Source organism: Pyxicephalus adspersus, chromosome 7 (assembly GCF_032062135.1).
Source record: "Pyxicephalus adspersus chromosome 7, UCB_Pads_2.0, whole genome shotgun sequence".
Classification (NCBI taxonomy): domain Eukaryota; kingdom Metazoa; phylum Chordata; class Amphibia; order Anura; family Pyxicephalidae; genus Pyxicephalus; species Pyxicephalus adspersus.
Genome location: NC_092864.1, coordinates 5,716,634 through 5,738,466, shown reverse-complemented (window position 1 = coordinate 5,738,466; position 21,833 = coordinate 5,716,634). Strand labels below are relative to the sequence as shown.

The following is a 21,833-nucleotide window of genomic DNA, read 5'->3' as shown; positions in this document are numbered from 1 at the left end:
AACGACAAAAATTGGCAGTGTGTACGCAGCTTAAAGGAACGTGTTTTCTTTTATATATATATACACAATATTTATTTGGTATATTTAGATTTTTCTTTAATTTTTGTAAAGGCCAAACACCCAAAGCAAATACGCAGAGATCACCTGCTTATTGTCACTGTGCCAGAATGAAAAAAGTTAATATTTAATGTGACATTCCCTTGCTTGGTGAATAAACAAAAACAGGCGATCGGATCGGTACGTGAAGCAAAACAACTTGGAATGAAGATACAATTACGTGGAACCTGGCATGTGTTGCAGCTTTCAAGATTAAGTGTCTGGCGTTGTGTAGAGGACAAGGGGAACAGGGACTGGTGGAAGAATTTCTATGAATTCGTGTTTGGAGTTTCTCCATAGTAACCAAATCCAGAGCCCTTGGAGAAGTTTTCTTCTTGTTTAACCCCTGTGCGCAGTTCCTTTCTATCAGTCATCTATTGGGGGGGTCGTCAACTCTTTCGCTGTTCCTGAGGTCAGCTCCTTCTCTTTTCTTTTCAATCCATCGCCATGGCTTTTGAGCAAAATGCGGAGCACTTTGTGGGTTACGTCATGCAGAGACCTTCGCTTGGATACATCTCAGGGGTTCCGCTGGACCAAAGGACATGTGACACATGGAGCGATATTTCTGATTTTCGGGCGCACCCTGAGGACCTCCTGGTGGCTGCATACCCAAAAGCAGGTATGGAAGGGGTAAAATCATGTTAGATTGTAAGCTTTTCAGGGTAGAGTCCTCCCCTCTTCCTGTATCACTGTCTGTATAAGTCTGTCATCTGCAACCCCTAGTTAATGTACAGCGCTGTGTAATATGTTGGCGCTATAAACATACTGTTTAATAATAATAATAAATAGTTGTATCTTTTTGAATCATCAGCCGAATCAGGAAATCAAATTAGAAAACAAGATACAAAGGCTAATCAAACCTAATGGAGATCTTATGTCCTTCTAATAGGAAGCAACAATCACACAATCATTCATAGGCAATGTATTTATTTTAAAAAATGTGGATTTACATTAGGTCAGTCTGTGTAAAGGCTGCCAAAAACCATGGCATGCCGGATGGTGCCACAAACTATGGCAAGACGTTCTCCTGTAAAGGTATAGGATGCCTACAGGAGATTCTCTCCAGTTAGTAGATGGTGACTCTGGATGACGGCCAAAAAAGATGGCTTGGTCCTTCCTCAGAGAAAAGCAGATGAAGTTTTTGTTGGAGGGAGCATTGTGATCTCTGTAAGAAGTGATGAGCCTTTAAATTCTCTCAGGACAAAATTGGAATTCCATTCCATTTAAGTTTGGGACCCTCCCCAGACCTCCTCTGGGAATCAAGATTGGTGATCAACCATTGCATTCAGGTTCTTTGGAAGGTCTTGTTTCTATTCCACATTCATGGTATTTCTACACCACCACTGGAGTCTTCCCGACCCTGTGAGGACCCCATCAAAGCAATAGGAAGTGTCTACCTCTGTGCCATTTCTATGGCTTTAACTTCATTTTGCAAATGGGAAAAAGAAGAGGCACCAATAGTTTTATTTTGCAGTTGGGCAAGAAGTCGCGCTGCTGTGCAGAGTTCAAAATGGGTAGTGCTTTAAGAGACTCGGTTATGATACTTGTGCCTTAAAAGGTCCTTATTGGGTGTCTACTTCACAATATTCCTGTCCGTTGTCTTTTTTAATATTCTTTTCCTCTTTGTGCCATTGCCTTTAGGTATCACCTGGATGCAGGAGATCATCGACATGATATTCACAGATGGTGATGTTCAGAAGTGTCGTCGAGCACCAACCTATGACAAACACCCCTTCATTGAAGCCGTTGCCCCAAAACCTGTTCCGTCAGGTGAGTTTCAGCTTTGGAATCCTCTGAGGCATGAGAGAAACATGGTGAAGCTTTACTTCCCCTAACTACTTTATGTTTAAGGGCTGCAGTTAGCAGAAAGCATGAAGCCCCCACGAATTCTGAAGACCCACCTCCCGGTTCACCTTCTTCCTTCATCATTCTGGGACCAGGACTGCAAGGTGAGGAAAGCCAAGAGGAAAGCTTTTAATATGCTACATATCTATATATAATAAATGTTCTGCTTTAGAAAGATGTAAAAAATTGTGTAAAAATTGAAATCTTCTTTGGCCAGTTTTCCAGATTGGGTTTTAAGTTAGAACTTATGCTCCATGAACTTTCCTCTGTCACAAAATACTAGATTGGAAGAATTCTATTCTCTTCATGTTTTTGAGGATTTCTTTTAGTATTAGTGACAATGGCCACCCAGGACAAGAGAAATGAACAAGTCCCACCAGTGGGTACAGAGAAAAATAAAAACATGACAATGGTCCCAACCACCACCACTCCACTCAGAACCCAACTTTGTAGAAATGAAAATACAAATGTAAAGCAATGGGTTGTATTTTGCTTTCTGAAAGTCTTTGATTGTAAAATAACATTTTTGATTTGTTGCTTTCACATAGATAGCTAAGGATGGGAAACTCAAGAAGACAAAAGTCTGGCAGTTGTAGACATGGTCTGGTCAGTGCTCTTTCATCTTATTGCCCGTTTCTTCACAGGTTATATACATTGCTAGGAATGCAAAAGATATCATGGTCTCATACTTCCACTTCCAGAGGATGAACAAGGGGCTCCCGGACCCTGGAAACTGGGAGGATTACTTCTCTAAGTTTCTGTCAGGAAATGGTGAGTAAATTAATCAAGAAAAGTATGTATAGATGAAAAAGACAGATAGAGAACAGGGCTTGAATATTCGTCAAGTGTATTAACAATTTCAAAATAGTGTATATATGGAAGTTACATATTGAAATAAATCAAAATTCCCCATGCCCATTCAAAATAGGGATGAGCGAGCGAGATTATTAAATTCGCTTTCACGGCGAATTGAGCCCTTCTCGCTTACCGAACATAAGCGAGAACGGCCTTGTGATTTGCCACAAGGTCGTGTTCTCGATGAACAAACAAGGGGAAAAGCCGACTATTTACGGTGGGAATGGCGCGGCTGGGAGCGAATCATTTGCTCCAAGGATGCACAGTAAGGCCCAGCAGCACCAATCAGCAGAAATCTCTGAATAGGTATACATACAGAGAAGGAGGGAGGGTTAGTCACTCCATCTCGTGTTCTGTGTGAGGGAAAGAAGCAAGGAGAGAAGTGAATAGTGACAGGGACAGGTTAGAAGGCTTCTGTATATCTAGAAATATAGAGATTGTGCAGTTTTTCTTGCTACCTCTTGCTATTTATCCAAAAAGGCAAAAACCTTTCTGTGCTACTCCACAAATAGAGATATTTCAGTCTGATACCTCTTGCAATCTTTCACAAAAGCCATTGTGCATTGTGACAGGGCAGGTTAGGAGCCTTCTGTATATCTTAAAATATACAGATTGTGCAGTTAAAGATGCTACCTCTTTTTTACCACCCCAATATTCAAAAAAGGCAGAAACATTGCTGTCCTACAGTACAAAAAAACACATAAATTTCAGTCTGATACCTTTTGCAAGCTATCCAAAAAGCCATAAAAATGTCTGTATTTCTCTAAAAAAAATATACAGCTATTTAACTGTGATAGCACTATATATCATAAAAGCCAAAAAAAAAATCTGTAATTCTCTGGGAAAAAAAAACAGATATTTTATTCTGATCCCACTTGCTATCTATCAAAAAAAAGGAAGAAAAAAAATCTATTTCTCTCAAAAAAATTCAGATGTTTAATTCTGATCCTACTTGCTATCAAAAAAGCCAGAGAAATTTCTGTATTTCACTCCAAAAAAATACATATATTTAACTGTGATAGCACTTGATATATATCCACAAAGCCAGAAAAAACTTCTGTATTTCTCTCGAAAAAATACAGATATTTTATTCTGATAGCACTTGTTATCTATCAAAAAAGCCAGAAAAATTTCAGTATTTCTCTCAAAAAAATACAGATATTTTATTCTGATCCCACTTGCTATATATCAAAAAAGCCAGAAAAATGTCTGTATTTCCCTAAAATTGTGCCCTACTATATAAAAAATACAGATATTTCAGTCTGATACCTCTTGCTATTTACCAAAGAAGACTGTTTGGTACAGTAAAATTTCTGACCTACTTTAAAATAAATACAGATATTTTTTTTTTACTACATTAGCAATTTATTTGGTAATGGACAAATGTACAGTGTTATACAAAATGCCCAATATTTGAAACAGTTGTATTTAACCAAGCAAAGTAGCTATAATTTTTACAATAATTAGCAAGTTATGCTGAACACTAAAAAAAGAGTGGAGGCACACTGAGTTGTTCTGTGCTTAATTTTCCCTATATATAAATGTACTAATAAAAAAAAACAACAAATAAATTCTATCCAAGACTTTCTGAAGTATTTAGGCAGACATACAACTTTATCATTATTACAGTAGTTCTCTTCCTTTCAAATGGTAATTATTTGTTATGAATCCTACCAGTAAGCTGATATATGAGAGACCAAATATAATATTGTTCTGTGGTTCTCAAAACAAAGAGGAATTTAGAGATCATGGCCTTGTTTACTTTTATCTCACAAGGATTCCATGGCTGGTAACATCATATTCTTTTTAAGCCTTTTCTCTTCTATTTTGCTGTAGGACACAAAACTGCTGAAGTTCTTTGGGAAGCTCAGAGCATAAGTTCTCAGTCACAGCTAAAGCATCTGCTTTTGCTAGGCAATGAGCATTAAGATAGCTGTCAACTAACATTGTAAAGTCAGCGAGCATGCCATCCAACATAGCTTGACGCAAATCTAAGAGGTGCGATACCTCCAGAGACAACACTTTCAGCAAAGCAGCAGACAATAGAGGGTTATTAGGATTTTGCTCCATCAATGTTTGTTTGATATTCAAGAAATGTACTTGTGCAGACGGCATATTTAGATACCAAATCAAACATTCCTTCACAGTAGATGTTCGATGAGGAAGAAAACCACCAGTCTCCATAGAAAACAAGTACACATCACCCACCTGTGCATCAAAAACATTATTCAAAAACACACCACATTGGTGGGACAAAATATCTCCTAGCCAACAACAGTCGTGGGTGACTTTTAGGATGCCTTTGTCTTCAAGCACCACTTGGAGACCATTTTTAAAGACTCCAGTCCCATGGCGAGGATGTCAAAAAGGTAAACATGATTTCTTGTGCCCACCTGCAGCCAACACAGTTTTCTATAGCAACATATGTTCAGGCCAGAAGCTCCCAAGCTCAACACCTTTTGGTGCTGGAGATGCAGAATCTTTCTTCTAATGTCTTTCAACCTCTTGAGTCTTCTACTGGTTCCACATTTAGAACATTTTGCCCAAGAAACAGCCTTGCTCCTGGCACAGCTTCACCAGTCTTCAAATCCTTGACTTTAATCAGGATAACAGTGTGATCTGCATAAACACCAAGTAAAACTCCTTGCAATCTTCCATTAATGGCTGTATTTTTGATAGTCTTCCCAATAATACAGCTCAGAAAATGTTCACCAGAAGTGTACTCCATAAAGAAATGGTAATGAAACTAATGCAAATAAATGTCAGCCTTCTGCAGCGTGAGTTAGACGGGATTGCAAACACCAGGGAGCCCCAATACAGATATTTTAGTATTTGATACCTGTTCCTATTTACCAAAGAAGACCGTTTGGTACAGTTATATTTCTGACGTTGGACTACACCCAGCTCTAGATGCCAGTTACCAATGCTGTCCCTACTCCTTCTCAGAGCACACCGCCTCCTCCTCCTGCTGCCACCTGTCAGTACTCCATTCACTTGAATTGTATTACACACTTCTGATGATGCATCACACCCAGCTCTAGATGCCAGTTACCAATGCTGTCTATGCTCCATCTCAGGGCCCGCTGCTTCCTCCTCCTGCCGTCTGCCAGTACTCCATTCACAAAAATTGTATTACACACTTCTAGGTGGCATTGACGATGTACACCCAGCTCTAGATGCCAGTTACCAGTGCCATCTATGCTCCATCTCAGGGCCCACGGCCTCCTCCTCCTGCTGTTACTGCTGCTACCTGTCCAGTACCCAGCTCTAGATGTCAGTTACCAATGCTATCCATGCCACATGCCACATTTTACAAAGTTACAGCTAGCAGATAGGAAAAGGTAGTCCCCTACACAGCAATGTCTCCAATAGCTACAGCTACTACACTGTCCATATAGGTGATGGCCTCAACCTCTAATGCTGTCCTTGCTGCGTCTCAGGGCCCACCACCTCCTCCTCCTGCTGTAACTGATGCTGCCGCCTGCCCAGTACCCAGCTCTGGATGCCAGTTACCAATGCTGTCCACGCTCCGTCTCAGGGCCCACCGCCTCCTCCTACTGCTGTTACTGCTGCCGCCTGCTCAGTACCCAGCTCTAGATGTCAGTTACCAATGATGTCCATGCCACATTTTTCAAAGTTACAGCTAGCAGACAAGAAAAGGCAGTCCCCTACACAGCAATGTCTCCAATAGCTACAGCTACTACACTGTCCATATAGGTGATGGCCTCAACCTCTAACCCCATCTTTGCTCCGTCCCAGAACCCACTGCCTCCTCCTCATGCTGTTACTGCCTGCCCAGTACCCAGCTCTAGATGCCAGTTACTAATGCCACCCTTGCACTGTCTCAGGGCCCACCCCCTCCTCCTCATGCTGTTGCTGCTGCCACCAGTCAGTACTCCATTTACTAAAATTGTACACTTCTGGGTGGCAATGACGATGCACTACACCCAGCTCTCCATGACTCTTACCAATGCAGTCTCCCTTGTGACAGCTGACCGGAGGCCACACATTGCTACTGCTCTCGCTGATCCACACTCAGTCTCTGGGTCATCTTTTTCACCACACTACTTTTCCACAACTTTATGGGTGTCATTCCTAACACATGTCATCAAGCTCGTGATGCCAGCTAACGATTATTAAATATTAATAAACAGGATTTATATAGTGTAAACAAATTATGCAGCTACGTAAATTCAATAGGAGTGCATACATTAAATAGCAATGGGTTTTCCTGCTGTTTTGAGGGCAGGGACTGTTGTTAGTGGGTTGAGTTCACCCTTTCTGAATGTCCTAATATTTATGCTGCCTTCTGGATGCTGTCAATCATGCAAAAATCCTGCTGTCACTGTGCTTGCCATTTTCTGAAAAACCACAAGGTCTTTTGGAACTTTTCTCCTACCTTTACCTAGCAAATTTGGTGGCTCTAACATGTAAAGGGGCTTTACTATTAATGTTTAAAGTCGGCCCATTGACTGGAATTCGCAAAATCGATCACTGAAATTTTGCGAACCCACTGGAGGTTCGAGGAAATTTTTGTGAGACTGTCAGAGGCCTTCTCGCTCATCCCCAATTCAAAATAGCATGGGATTCAGGTAATGTATCTAGACACAGTGCAACTATGAAGATTAACCGTAAAGCGTTCAAGCTGTGAGTAGGATGAGAACGTGAGTTCTTGTAATCCGACGCGTTTCGCCTTTTGGCTTCCTCAGGGGTGTAGACATTGAACAGCTGTATATATGTGAAAAACAAATAAAAATACAATATAATAGAACATTTTAGCTAGAGATAAATCAAGATGTATAGTTGAATCTTCACTGGGATTCGATCCTACATTCATATATGAGAAGTAAAGGTTGATGGTCACTGTGGGGGCTCCTGTTGGCTGAGGAAGGTCAAGGTCACTTTGTACCTCTCCTATGTCTGACCATGGAGCATTTCTTTTACTTAGGAGTGCTGCTTACTTTCAAAAACTTAGCTGAACATAGAATGCTCCAGAAATAAGTCCTCTCCCCTGAGCATATCCATTGGTCCAGGATCCCCAGTATCCATGCCCACTGTGAGAAATGGTGATTGTGATCTTTAAATGTGTCTCTTTCTATTAGTGCCTTGGGGAAGCTGGTTTGACCACGTACTCGGATGGTGGAAGGCCAAAGATCACCACCAAGTGCTTTACATCTTCTACGAGGACATGATTGAGGTGAGTAGATGCTGACTTGACACATGCAGGTTATGTTTCAGTTAAGCCCCCATTCACTGACTTATTCTTGGCAGGATCCGAAGCGTGAGATCTGGAAAGTGATGAAGTTCCTGGGGAAAGATCCTTCGGAGGAATTCCTGGAGAAGATCTATCAGCACACAACCTTCCAGGCCATGAAGTACAATCCCATGGCGAACTACAGCACTATACCATCGTTTGTCATGGATCAGTCTATCTCACCCTTCATGAGAAAAGGTTCATCCTTACTATAAAACTTAAACACAATCATAGTCAGTGCCCACATGTCTTACCTCCAATGGTCATGTGACTGCTCAATGGCTGGGGAGAGGGTTAGAGATGAAGAAATGGGATTGGCTGTTGACCTTTGACAAAAAGTCTAAATTTGCATATCAGTTGTCTGTGAATTGTTGGGATCATTCCAGGATTCCAAAGGGACTTTTGGTTTCTCCTATCTTAGTACAGAGTTGTCATGGGTATAACAGCCAGACAAAGAGAAAGAGGCAAATAAAAGGAAGTAGACCTTAAACAGACTCTGTCATCTTGTCCATTTTGGGTTAAAATTACATGATTTCTTGATACTAACCCCTCTCCACCACCACCACCACCATATACACCCACCCACCCACCCAATGCATTGCTATACCTTGGTGCTAGGGCAGCCAATCTGTTTCATGAGCTTCAATTTGAACATATTATATTTTCAGGAACACAGCTCTCTCCAATGCACCTTTGTACATCACCAATACATCAGCTGCACCACAATGCTAATGCATTGAGAAGATGCGTCGAGTGCTGTTCTTAATGAATGGCACAGCCTAGCACCAGAGCATTTCTTTAGTACAACAGTGTGAATTGGCTTACCCAGTATCAGAACTTACAAGGAGTGATGAGGTCACCCCTTCCATTATGTGACAGTGTTTGAGGTTGGCAATTGGCTGCTGAGCTCAAGCACTGCATAATAGGGATAGGTCAACTGCCCTTCCCTGCCATGTGCAGAAGCACCAGGTATTATTATTAATTATTACACAGTATTTATATAGCACCGACATATTACACAACGCCGTACAAAGTATATAGTTACATTCACTAACTGTCCCACAAAGGGGCTCACAATCTAATGTCCTTACCATAGACATATGTCTGTAATACAGTCTAAGTGAGGGGTCGGCAAACTCCGACCTTTAGGCCCGATACGGCCTAGCCGGTAGTAAGTTCCGGCCTAACGCCCCTGACCGATGCCAGGGGGCATTAGGAACTACCAGAGCCGCCAGAGCTCCGGTGCCGCCTCCTTGCTGTTGCTCCCCTATTTGTGGAGGAGAGGGATTTCCCTTCAGGGTACTTTCCCTATTTACTGCAGCGGCGGAAGTATCAACATAGGCAGCGGTAAATAGAAAAAGTTCCCTGAAGGGAAATCCCTCTCCTCCACAATGCATACGGAGGAGAGGGATTTCATTTCAGGGGGCGTTCCCCGGTGGTGGGGGGAGCCATTAAGGCGGGACTCTGGCATAGTGTGCTCCGGCCCACCCCTGAAATGGCCTAGTGGCCATAAAAGTTTGCCAACACCAGGTCTAAGGTCATATTTGGGGGAAGCCAATTAACCTACCTGCATGTTTTAGAAATGTACCCAGAGGAAACCCAGGTGCCCATGATAGGTATACTGCATTGGTTATGATGGAGGAACGGAGGACCGGAGAGCACCAGAGGGAGCAATATAAAAGTGTGAACTCCAAAGAGACCCTGTCACTATGTCATAAATAGGCAAGGTGACAGGGTCTCTTTAAAAAAAGGCAAAAACGGACTGTGAATATGAAAAAACAATCTTCAGAAACATCATCCTGTCTTTTTCTGTTATCTCAGGTATCGTAGGGGACTGGAAGAACCATTTCACCGTCTCCCAAAATCTATTATTCAAGGAGGAATACGAGAGAAGGATGGAAGGGAAAGGTTTGATTTTCCGCACGGAGCTGTGAAAGCCATTGGAACGCGCTTCCATTTTCACTGACCTGTAAGGTACAAACTTGCAGACCTGCTCGCCATCTTCTGTTTCTCTGTATAGAATAACAAACTAATAAATAAAAATATATTGGGCCATAAGCACCAGTAGTTGTCTTTATGGGTTCTCACCTGGATTCCGGGGTCCCTTCCTGATCTGATGATTGGGCGCAGACATGGAGCAATTCTGATGTCGTCGGACATGGAGCAATCCAGTGGTGGATATAACCAATCAAGATCCCTTATAGGATGTAACCCTTTGGGGGCCCCTGTTGGCTAGGTAGGGTCCGGGCTCCTGTGCTTTGGTACATCTTCCACCTCCTTAAGTGCGCTCTTGGAGAAATCAGACATGTTAATCATTATTGATCGATTGTGTGTACGAACATCTGATTAGAATTCCAAAGTTTTGGAATTCTTTATTCTCTAATTGAAAATAATAATCAGAAGGACAGAATGTCGTGCACATCTGGGCTGAGTTTTAAGACTAAGACCTGGTCTACCTGCAGCCTTGGGCCCCGTGGAGGCGATCATTCATAATTAATAGTCATGATTGGATCAGGTGACAGTATGGGCGAATGAGCCCTGCTCGAGGGAGACGAAAGGAAGAGTGGAAGGTGTCCTGCTGCATCCCCCCCATCCCCATGAGAAAAAAAATAGCTGTGGTTGAGGGCATGTCATGGTCCAATATGGCGGATTAACCAAGGCTAGGATACTCCCCTCCTATAAAGATAGGAGAGGAAGCTGTTATCTGTCACTTTGCCATTTCCCCCTATAAGAATGGTTCTTGATGTGATTGGGTCTTCAGGTTGTTTCCTCTGCTCACACTCCAGCTCTGCTGTACAGGACGATGAAACGCTTCATGCTGCAATATCAAAAAAACATTCCTGCAGAAACACATTTCTGTGTTTTCTTCCAAGATCTCTCTATGAGGCCCAGAATAGACAGCAACCATAACCGGCAAGAACCAGTTAGTATTTTTCTTGCATTTTTTCTATTTTGCCTAGGATTATTGCATATAGAGCTGCCTGGATTGGTGTCTTTTGTATTATCCTGGAGTTCAGATTGCAGGCCAAGCTGTCCACTATACCACTGAATGGCCATTCAAATTACACCGCCTGAGTGAACGGAAGGCTCTGATTGGATGAAAGATTATGAATGACAAGGTTCTCAGCAAATAATATCAACATGAAGGCGGGACTTATGGCACGCGAGACGTAAGAAAGTTTTCCAGGGACACAGTTTTAACTATTTGGTTACATTAAACCCGCTACTCCTCTCCTTTACTTTTCCTGTGGTTTTCTACCCACCTAGGATATTCCAGTCTCTTATAAACACATACAGTTCTCTGTTAAGCGACAGTTCTGCGACCACCTATATTTTCTCCTTTCCAAATTACCAATATTGCCCTGAACCAATATGGCTACCCAGCTACTTCCTCATCTACGGAAGTGCTGTCAGCCGCATACAGTAGCCTTTTGTGACCCTGACACGTATCAGGTCAGGCCACGTGTGCACCGCGGGGTGTGGTGGGAAGTGTAGGAATTCTGAGTTGCTGTTCCCTGCACTTAGAGCAGAGCGAGAACTACAACTCCCGACAGGCAGCGCGGCGCTTCGCTCATTACCCAGGGAAAGATGTCGGGGAAAGTGAAGGTTCGAGCGGCTGCTAATGCCGATTCTATGTCAGGAGCCATATCTGTGAATGAGAGGATCCTGAGGGACTGCCACAACCTGTACACCGAGCCTGACAATGGTGAGACCCCATTTATGTACATTGTATGGCATGGCAATAGTAACAATGGTGACCCCCCATCTATATACAATATACAGGCTGACAATGGTGACCCCCCCATCTATATACAATGTACAGCCTGACAATGGTGACCCCCCTATTTATATACAGTGTACAGCCTGACAATGGTGACCCCCCCATCTATATACAATGTACAGCCTGACAATGGTGACCCCCCNNNATCTATATACAATGTACAGCCTGACAATGGTGACCCCCATATCTCTATACAATGTACAGCCTGACAATGGTGAATGGCTGAATATCATTTCTCTCTGAAGGTCTCATCTCTTTGGCCACCCACCTGGGCCTCACCTTCCTTCCTCCCCGCAAGAAGATCACAGTGATGTTAATGGGAAATCACTCAGCTGGGAAGAGCAGCTTCATTAACTGGTGAGAACCTGGTCACATGACCTCCCAATGTGCCCCTTGTATGCCGGCATCAGAGCCGTGTCAGGGTTCGGTCTCTCTTATCGGCCTCCATTGCTGATTTGTGTGTCGGTTCTTTGCTCAGGTACATCGAGGAACATATCCAGAGGACGGGAGTCGCCATCGAGACGCAGGGATTCACTTTCATCACAAGCGGCCGCAAGAGGGAGACGCTCACTGTAAGTCACCGGGGGACAGCGCCGCTCATATTGTCATTGCTGGGCTGCATTGCAATGATAGAATGAAGTCTTTATTTCTCATTACCACCCCACCCCCTGCTTGGGCTGATAGTAATCAATCGGTAACTTCCTACCTGAGCTCTCTCGCTTCCATGAGTATCTCCCCCCCCCCACATTGCAAGCCTTGCCATATGTTTGGAGCCCCTTTCTCCAGCCATTTCCCCCCATATTAGTAATTACCAAACTGCCTTATTCTGATTTCTTGATTAGCTAGGTGTGGCCCTCAGTAGATCAAATGTAACCTCATTGAAATAAATGACCTGGACTTGTTTTCAGGGTGTGGTTTTATATCATCTAATCTTTTTATACGTCTTCTTATTTACACAGGGAGATGCCACGCTTCACCTGTATCCTCATTTCAAACCTCTGCAGTCTTTCGAAGGTGAGAGAAGATTCTTCATATCGAGGCCATGCCTTGCTGGCCGTTCTTCTCCACCCCCCCTTTAAATATTTCTTCTCGCTTCTCTCCCCTGCAGGCGTTTCTGAATACCTCTGCACTGAGATCTCCACTTCCCGGCAGAAGAAGTTCAGCCTTGTTACTTTTGTGGACACTCCAGGGCTGGTAGATGGAGACATGAAGTACCCTTTTGATGTGAATAACGCCCTCCTGTGGTTAGGTCAGTGAATATTATTGACATAACAGTCATTTATTTAAAAATGAAATAAAATTTAAAGAGACCTCAGGGTGACATTTAATTTTGTCTAGGTTGAAAGGGGCAATATATTAATATTGATAATAAACAGGGTTTATATAGCGCCAACATATTACGCAGCGCTGCAAATACATAGGGGTTGCAAATGACAGACAGATACAGACAGTGACACAGGAGGAGGAGAGGACCCTGCCCCGAAGAGCTTACAATCTAGGGAGGAAGTACAGTGTAATCTATAATAAAAGAACAAAGATTTGTGGATAGAGCTGAAAAAGAATTGTTTGCGACATTTGGGATTGAAGAAGGGAAGGGGGGGATGTGACATTTTATGTATTTTATTACAAATCTAGAAATTATTTTTTTTTTTTTTTTACAATAAGTAATAATTTGATCCGTGTCTCCCTTAGGAGAGCTATGTGACCTGGTGCTAGTTTTCTTTGACCCTATGGGTCAGGCACTGTGTAAACGCACTCTGGACATCGTAGAGAAGATCAACGATAAACATGGCGATAAGCTACGCTTCTACCTGAGCAAGGCAGACGAGGCCGGAGGAGAGAGTGACCGCCAGGTATTGTAGGGGTTTCATACAAATCAATACATTTTGGTTGCTTTATTGTCCTTTTAAGGATCTTTAGCCTATAGCTAGGTGCCCTGCATGACAGGTTCAGTTTTTTATGTTGCTTTGTTTTTCAGAGGGTGCTGATGCAGATTGTACAGGAGCTATGCAAGAGACCCGGACTGAACAAATGCGGCTTCGACATGCCAACCATTTATGTTCCCAACCCGAACAAGGTGAGGATCTAACACTGCCTGCCAGCATCATTGGCATTTATTCTAATCATGTGGTTATTATGTTTTCATAGACTTAATCGCATGCAATGCCAAGCTGCAATATCTAAAGCTAGCAAAGTATTTTCTTGTATTAAAAGAGGAATAGACTGCAGGGATGGAGACATAATCCTGCCCCTGTACAAAGCATTGGTCAGACCACATCTGGAATATGCAGTCCAGTTTTGGGCACCAGTTCACAAAAAGGACATTGTGGGATTGGAGAGAGTGCAGGGAATGGCAAGTAAATTAATAAAAGGAATGGAGGAGCTCAGCTATGAGGAGAGATTAGCTGAACTGAATCTATTCTCCCTTGAGAAGAGACGTATAAGGGGGATATGATCACCCTGTATAAATATATAAACGGTCCATATAGAGAACTCTCTTCCCCATTATTCACTTTGAGATCATTACAAAGAACAAGAGGGCACTCTTTGTGTCTGGAGGAAAAGAAGTTTAAGCTCCGGATAAGGAAGAGATTCTTCACCATAAGGTCTGTGAAAATGTGGAATCGGCTCCCTCAGGAAGTAGTTTCAGCAAGTTCTATAGATTGCTTTAAGAAAAAGCTGGATGATTTCTAGAAGCACAGAATATAACTGGGGATTAAAGCTTTAAAGTAAAGATAACAGAGACTGCTGATCCAGGGAACATCCGATTGCCTCATGGGACCAGGAAGGAATTTTTTGTTCCCCTGTTGGAGCGAATTGTACCAAGAGTTTTTTTTGCCTTCCTCTGTATCACCTATGTCCATGGGGTTTTATATCTGGGATATGTTTATTTCCCAAGTGGATGAACTGGATGGACTTAGGTCTTTTTTTCAACCCGACTTACTGTGTAACTATGATCACCTCTAATGCATTCATGTCTCTCCAGCCCAGCCGCTGCGCTAATCAGATCGAAGAGGTGTGTAAAACAATCGAGAAGACCATCACTCAGACAGTCCAGACTACATTAAACACGATTGGAAGAGACTGCCAGAAACTGACAGAGAGCATTGACAATGCCCTGCACGAAGATGAGTGAGTATATAGCTAAGGCTACGTTCACACGTCAGATGGTTCTCATACGATAATTGGCTCAGGTCTGATATCGGACGAGAATCTGGTGTGTGTACAGCATTTCTTGTCTATAGTTACGACAACCATCCTGATGGATCCATGGACGAGGAAGGACCATAATGAAAGTTATAGGGAGGGAGTGCCGCTCCATCTTTCTCCCCCCTTTTTCCCTTCCCCCTCCTCTCTCTTTAGAGCAGAATGGTGCTGTATGTACAGAGCTTGTTAATGCATTGTGCAGTCTTTTGTTGTTGGAAAGGATTGTGAAAGATCCTTTCCAACGACAATTATTGCACATGTGTACCCAGCCTAACTCTGGCACATTGCATCAATAGTTATATACAGGACCAGGGAGCGATGTCCCATAATCCTTTGCAGGTGGATGTAACTGATTAATGAGGTATTGTCGCTTTAGGTTGGTCTGCTATGAATATTGAGCTTTATATCTCTCATTTACAGTGAGACAGTGTGGAAGAATCGGCGCTCTCGGTTTCGGGGATGTCTCCTTGGTCTTTCTGGTTTTCTTCTTCCCCTTTTCCTCTTTGCTTCTGCCCTGTTTGGGTCCATACCGTTGGAGATCTGGTCCAGTCTGTTGGGTACATCTGGAGCGGAGACCCTGGCAGTGTACCTAGTAAGCAGGAATTATGCTTCATTTTGTGTGTGTTTATTATTATTTACTATTCATTATTTCATGAACCTTTATTTTTTTTCTCCCCCCCCTAGTCCCCTATTGAAACCCTTTGGTCCCTGGTGCCGGAAGACTACATACTTTATACTTTCCTGATTCTTGCACTGTTGGCCATTCTGTTCCTGCTGTTAGCCCAGAGATGCTTCAGGTAAGTTGCTCTTCCTTATACATTATGTAATTCTTAGTGAACCTAAACTCAAAATTTATACTTTACATAAAATGGTGCACAACCCTTTAATATTGTACATTTATATAGCACTAAGCCATTCCTATCAGTCTCTGTACAGAGGAGCTAACACTCTAATGTAATGTCCCCCCACAGTCACACACTTTTATTATACATTTATAAAGCTCTTACATATACCGCATTGCTATACAGAGAACACTGGGCCAGTCCCATCAGTCTCTGTACAGAGGAGCTGACACTCTAATGTTCCCCCACAGTCACACACTGATAATATACATTTATATAGCTCTGACATATACTATAGTGCTTTACAGAGAACACTGAGCCAGTCCCATCAGTCTCTGTACAGAGGAGCTGACACTCTAATGTCCCCCCACAGTCACACACTGATAATATACATTTATATAGCTCTGACATATACTATAGTGCTTTACAGAGAACACTGAGCCAGTCCCATCAGTCTCTGTACAGAGGAGCTGACACTCTAACACTTCAATGTCCCCGAAAATACATTTTCATAGCTCTGACATATACCATAGTGCTGTACAGAGAACACTGAGCCAGTCCTCTATTAGTTTCTGCACTAAAGGAGCTGACATTCTTCTCTCTATTTTTGAACTCGCATCACAGAAGCTTAGACTCTATTGACTCCCACACAATGTCAATACCTTAAAAATGTCTTTAAACCTCTTTTTAGGACACGTCCAACTCTAAGCAAGAAGCAGCGACGATACCTCCAGGACCGCCATGCTTACATCAATGAGGTGGTGATGGAGAAAAAGGTGACGCATCTTCTAAATATTCTTTTACTAATTCACATGCAGATTCCTTTGTGTTATAATGAGCCAACCATAATGCTGGGAATGTAGAATTGTCCAGTCATGGTAGAATGTGAAATGTCGGCTGTAGATTTGCATGTTATCTCTCGTGATTCCAATGGTTTATCCGCAGAATGATGATGGTCAGGTTTTACTTTCTTGTTGGATGAATTGAATGGGCAGAGACTAATGGAGTTTAAAAAGTTTTACTTTAACATTCACTATAATTATATTAAATTTTAATAATAAAAAATTCCAGCAGCTTTCATAATATTTTTTCCATGTGATCTTTTAACTGAAGTAACACTCTGCAGCCATATTTCCCTGACTCATCTCTTTTGTTTTTTTATATCTTTCACCTTTTCAGAAACAACTATATGAAGAGTATCTGAAGCAAAGCGTGGGTGAGCATGATATGAGCTGATTACCGGATAAGGACTGAGATCAACCCACAACCCATCATTCAGCAGACACTACTAACCTCTGCCCTATCATAGGGGGCCATCTGAGATTTACACCCATAAACACTCTGCCCACTCCCCCCAGGTGTCCCCACTTTCCATACGCCTCAATTTTGTTTTTGGAATGTAAGGGCCCCATTGACATATATACCCCCCCCCCCTTTCCTAGTAAAGGGTTTCTTCACATCGGATGCATTCTTTAGTGGCTACATTTTGGTAGCATTATATCTGCAATGTGTACAGGGCATAGGTCAGCACACCCTCCATGCAGCATGGAATGGCTTTGTGAAATTCTAGAAGCTTTTTTATGTCTTCTTAGATCAAAAGCACAACAGGATCTGATGTGAATGAGGCTTTTTTTCTGGTAATTAATCACTGATCAGTTTTATAAGCTTAGCTGATTTGTAACCTGGCAAATCTCTTTGCTCCATGGTTAGCCCTGGCTATAGTCCAATCCTTGAGGCTGTCACCCAATTCCTGTGTGTGGTACTAGTTCCAGGGCAGAGCACTTTTCTTTAGCATCATGCAGGATATGCTGCTTGCCCTGGAACTAGCATTGGTTATGGGAGTTGAGTATTTGCATTAGTGTGCAAATCACTGCTATGATGTCCCTATAATAATGATTTATAAACTGGAAACCCAGCATGCTTTATAGCAAAGTATTATATGTGAAAACTTTTTCCTGTGACGGTAACTTTCCATGAGGAAAGTCATACAGGAGACTTTGTGTCAACCCAATGGGCAACTTTGCAACAGGATGAAATTATTCCCATAGACTGTAATGGACATGGTGCCACCCCAGGATCAACCATCTTTAGACTGTGGCAGACTTGGTGCCACCCCAATGGGTAAAGTCTCTCCAGGATTGTTCATCCCCATAGAATGTCCAAGAGTTGGTGCCACCCCCGTCAACAAAATCACTCCAGGATCAACCATCCCCATAGACTGTTGCAGACTTGGTGGCACCATACCCATAGACTGTCTTGGTGTGGGCCCAGTAACCCAGCATTCTATGTAATTACATTGTAAGGTGCATCTGTTACAGTTTATACTTTTCATAAATAATTATATCTTGGTTGGGTTGCTACCGATAGCATATGGTTTATATACAATTATGTCGTCTGCAGCCAACATAAAACGACTGAAGGACCATGTGATTTATGATTGTGAGACTAGAATCCCCCAATGCAGTGCCTTTATATTTATCAGGACAAAAATCACTGTGAACATTACCTGTCGTCTTCCTATAACTGCCAGTATTGTATGTCGTTGGTCAGAAGGGGGTGCCCTTGTTACACTCCGTCTCTGCCCCGCAGTGTACCTGTCTGCCGTAGACCACAGTGGCACAATTTTCGGCCTCGTTTTCAGCAGTAAATGGCGCTGTGTTACAATTTGCCACAGTGCCAGTTCCTCCTGGAGCAACATGTTGGTTTGTCCAACCCCAGTCTACCGGGGCCAGGATCTGCACAGCAGTAACTTTACTAAGGAATGGTTTACAAAAAGTCAGAACATGACTCTGGTTCCTGGATGTGGCCCCTGAGGACTGGAGTTGGACAGCCCTGGCCTATGCATTTAGGCTGCCTCTTTGGAATGACAGGTACTCTTTTTAAATTATGTTAATAATAAAAGTTAGCCCAGTCATGTGATCCTCTTCATGTACTGCTTTTGTACAAGACAATAAATGAATAACTTATTTTCCATTATGGCTCATTTGTGTTCTCATTCTCATGGTTTATAAAATTGGTGACATTACAACCCTCCCCCCTCGTGGACATTTCAAGAGAACATGTTCCTTCAAGGACAAATTCCCTTTCTGCCAATGTGCCGCTGTAAACCCGCCCATGCGGTGCCGTCCGTAGAGGGACAGCCAGGCCCCGCCCACATTCTGCAGCATCAGATGGCAGAATAACATTCCTATACCAGAAGTCCAGAGTTGAGTTTTTTATATGACAACAATATAAATCCAGACTCGTGTGACGTTTAATTCTTTATTTGCTAAAATCTACAAAAACTTTCTTTACAACCATGAAATGGTTAATGCGGTATCCATTCAGGGACTGTGAAAGTCGCCACCTTTCGCCTCCTCCCAGCGCAATGCTCTGCGGAATTTTCCGCTGCTGGGAGGAGGGCGGGTGGAATGGTCGGCCGCTCTGGCAGGAGCGATGCTCTGCTGCTCATGGTGGTTCTTGGGAGCGATGCTCCGCAGCAGATTTGTGCCCATCCTCCCTCTCTGCTCCACGTCTACCCTGTGAGCGGGGGACGGGTGCGTCGGCCCGCTCTGGCTCTCCGAGATCTCTGAGTCTGTACCGTGCCATCGGTCTGTGCGCCCTGGTGCCGTCCGGAGAGGTTATCCTGCGGGGAAGAAGATCATTGGTCAGAACCGAATACTGCTAAATGGGATTTAAAGTGAACCTGAAGGAGGCTGCCATGTTTATCCAACCGCTTCATTACTTTTAAAAGTCACTATTCTGGGGCAAATATGCGATTCTGAAATCAATGGTCTGTGTGGTGCCAAGGACAGCCAGGCAAATAGCATTCTACTGGCAATGGCAGCCCTTTATATTGAAAGTGGGAAATTTGTCTTCATTTCCTGTCCCAGCTTCCATACAAAGGCCTGTTATAGTACTATATTCTCATTACAATGCCACTGTGTAATACACCTTTCCTACCCCAGCCATGCCCCGCCCTAAACAACTACCCCTCTCCCCGGCACTCACCTGAGTCTCACTCCTTGCCTCCTTTGCCTTTTCTCTTGGCTTCGGTGCGCTGATGTTTGTCTACGATCTTCCTCTCGTGGCCGCAGGGACTGTCCCGGTTGGTGTTCTCTCTGGCCTCTTTTTTTGTGCGCCCTTTTCTGGCAGCAGTGGGCACTAGAGGGAGCCAGAGGACAAAGGGTTATTGACCATATATGGAAATAGCAACATTGTAACAATACAATATATTATACAAAATAATAACACAATCCAATACTCATAAATGCTTTATACCCCATTCAGCTGACAATGCCCATTGATAAGTCATCTTCTTAGTTATTCATGGCACACATCAGTCATGTATTCTGACCTACGTGTATTGGCCGTTGTGCCCATCCTGCAGCTTCAGCATTGACTTGAATACAATAGACATTGATTCTAACTTCCCAATACACATGCTTGTTCCAGGCCCGTGACCCGCAACATAAAGCCAGAGAAAGGCTTTTTTTAAGCTGGTGGCCTGTGGCTGCCCGGTTATTGCCCCAATTTTCCTATCAGCCTGATGCGATCCCTAATAAAGGAAAATGGGTTGTGGGGGATCATATGCAAATTAAAGGGGCAATTGTATTTCTTCCTCATCAGTTCATAAGAAGGGAGGGAGTGCCCTGGGGGGTTCCTTTAAGCTTCCCATAGAAATCACTACCCACCATGCAATTATTATCAATAAACAAGATTTATATAGCGCCAACATATTATGCAGCACTGTACAATAATAGGGGTTGCAAACAACAGATACAGGAGGAGGAGAGGACTCTCCACAAGAGCTTACAATCTAGGAGGTGGGGGAAGTATCACACAATAGGAAGGATTTTTTTAATTGGACGATGCTGATACCTGGGCACCCCTTGCTAGATGTGCCAATGGCAATGCGGATCCAGAACTTTAACACTTATTGGATCAAATGGAATTTGGCAGTGTGGGGTATTTATGGATAAACATCAGATTAGATTCGGACCTTCTTCCAGCTGAACCCCCTGACCCCCACATTTTTGGTGCTCATTATTCCCCAATACATTTAATTTACATTCTCCCCATAAAATCTACACATCCCCATCCATCGTGTTTGACTTACGGGCGTAGCGGTCGGTCAGATTGTAGTAATCGTAGTCGTCGAAGTATCGCACCTCGAAGTCGGTGGGCTGAAGTTTCTCAGCTTGTACGTAGGAGCTGCTCATGTTGGCGATATTCAGGGGTCTCTGGGACGGTGGTTGTTGTGTCTTCAATTCTCTTCGCTCTGGGAGTTGTTATGATCCGGAGTCTTTGTTCTGATTCTTTATAGTCGGTGTAGCTCCACCTTGACTCCTCCTAGCTGGGTGTCGCTCCACCTTCACATTGCATCAGATTATGTTTGTTTACATTGGATTGCACCATCCCAACACCACCCTCTGCAGAGCATCGCTTCCCTTCTGTGCAGGATATCCATATGTTCTGTACTCATGTTCTGCAGAGCGTTGCATCCTTGACTGCTTCTGTGCTGGAGATACATGGACTGCAGCAGAGCATTGCACAACTGGCTAGTGTTATGCTAGAGATGTAAATCCAACCTCAGAATTCTACAGTGTTCCCTAGCTGCTTGCTGCTCTGCATGTGTGTCATGTTATAAAGCAGCAGAGTATTGCACCTCTGACAGCAGAACTTTGCAGAGCATTGCAGCACTTGTGCTGCAAAGAGCCTATAGTGTGACTATTTGTTTAACAAGGTGCTTGGCATGAGCTGTAAGTCTGCAGACCATTGCATCTTTTATTGAAATCATATGAGCAGCAGGACATTGCATCTTTTTATGAGATGGATAGTTCAATCTTCCTGCAGAACATTGCAACTTTACCTGTGAACAGTAATACCTGAAGCGCTGCAGAACATTGCACCTTTACCTGTGAATAGTATTACCTGGAGCTCTGCAGAACGGTGCACCTTTATCTGTGAACAG

The 21,833-nt window shown here is 43.2% G+C and overlaps 3 protein-coding genes across 3 annotated transcripts; 2 read left to right on the top strand and 1 right to left on the bottom strand.

Annotated features, from left to right (window-relative positions):
- The first annotated feature begins 206 nt into the window (after window positions 1–206).
- Window positions 207–10,108, top strand: LOC140334949 (sulfotransferase 1C1-like). The gene is made up of 7 exons (XM_072417255.1): window positions 207–715; window positions 1,738–1,866; window positions 1,948–2,045; window positions 2,586–2,712; window positions 7,899–7,993; window positions 8,068–8,248; window positions 9,872–10,108. Exons 1-7 carry the CDS (start codon window positions 544–546, stop codon window positions 9,982–9,984), a joined length of 915 nt encoding a protein of 304 aa, XP_072273356.1. The 5' UTR covers window positions 207–543; the 3' UTR covers window positions 9,985–10,108.
- A 1,170-nt stretch (window positions 10,109–11,278) lies between these two features.
- Window positions 11,279–18,853, top strand: LOC140334948 (uncharacterized). Its single transcript, XM_072417253.1, has 12 exons — window positions 11,279–11,756; window positions 12,077–12,188; window positions 12,310–12,403; window positions 12,791–12,845; window positions 12,940–13,080; window positions 13,524–13,684; window positions 13,810–13,908; window positions 14,818–14,963; window positions 15,459–15,630; window positions 15,723–15,835; window positions 16,572–16,656; window positions 17,060–18,853. The coding sequence occupies exons 1-12, from the start codon at window positions 11,639–11,641 to the stop codon at window positions 17,114–17,116; spliced, it is 1,353 nt and encodes a 450-aa protein (XP_072273354.1). The 5' UTR covers window positions 11,279–11,638; the 3' UTR covers window positions 17,117–18,853.
- A 274-nt stretch (window positions 18,854–19,127) lies between these two features.
- NUPR1 (nuclear protein 1, transcriptional regulator) lies at window positions 19,128–21,163 on the bottom strand. Its single transcript, XM_072417259.1, has 3 exons — window positions 20,979–21,163; window positions 19,871–20,023; window positions 19,128–19,505 (listed from the first exon to the last, which is right to left on the bottom strand). Exons 1-2 carry the CDS (start codon window positions 21,079–21,081, stop codon window positions 19,878–19,880), a joined length of 249 nt encoding a protein of 82 aa, XP_072273360.1. The 5' UTR covers window positions 21,082–21,163; the 3' UTR covers window positions 19,128–19,505; window positions 19,871–19,877.
- Window positions 21,164–21,833: the final 670 nt, after the last annotated feature.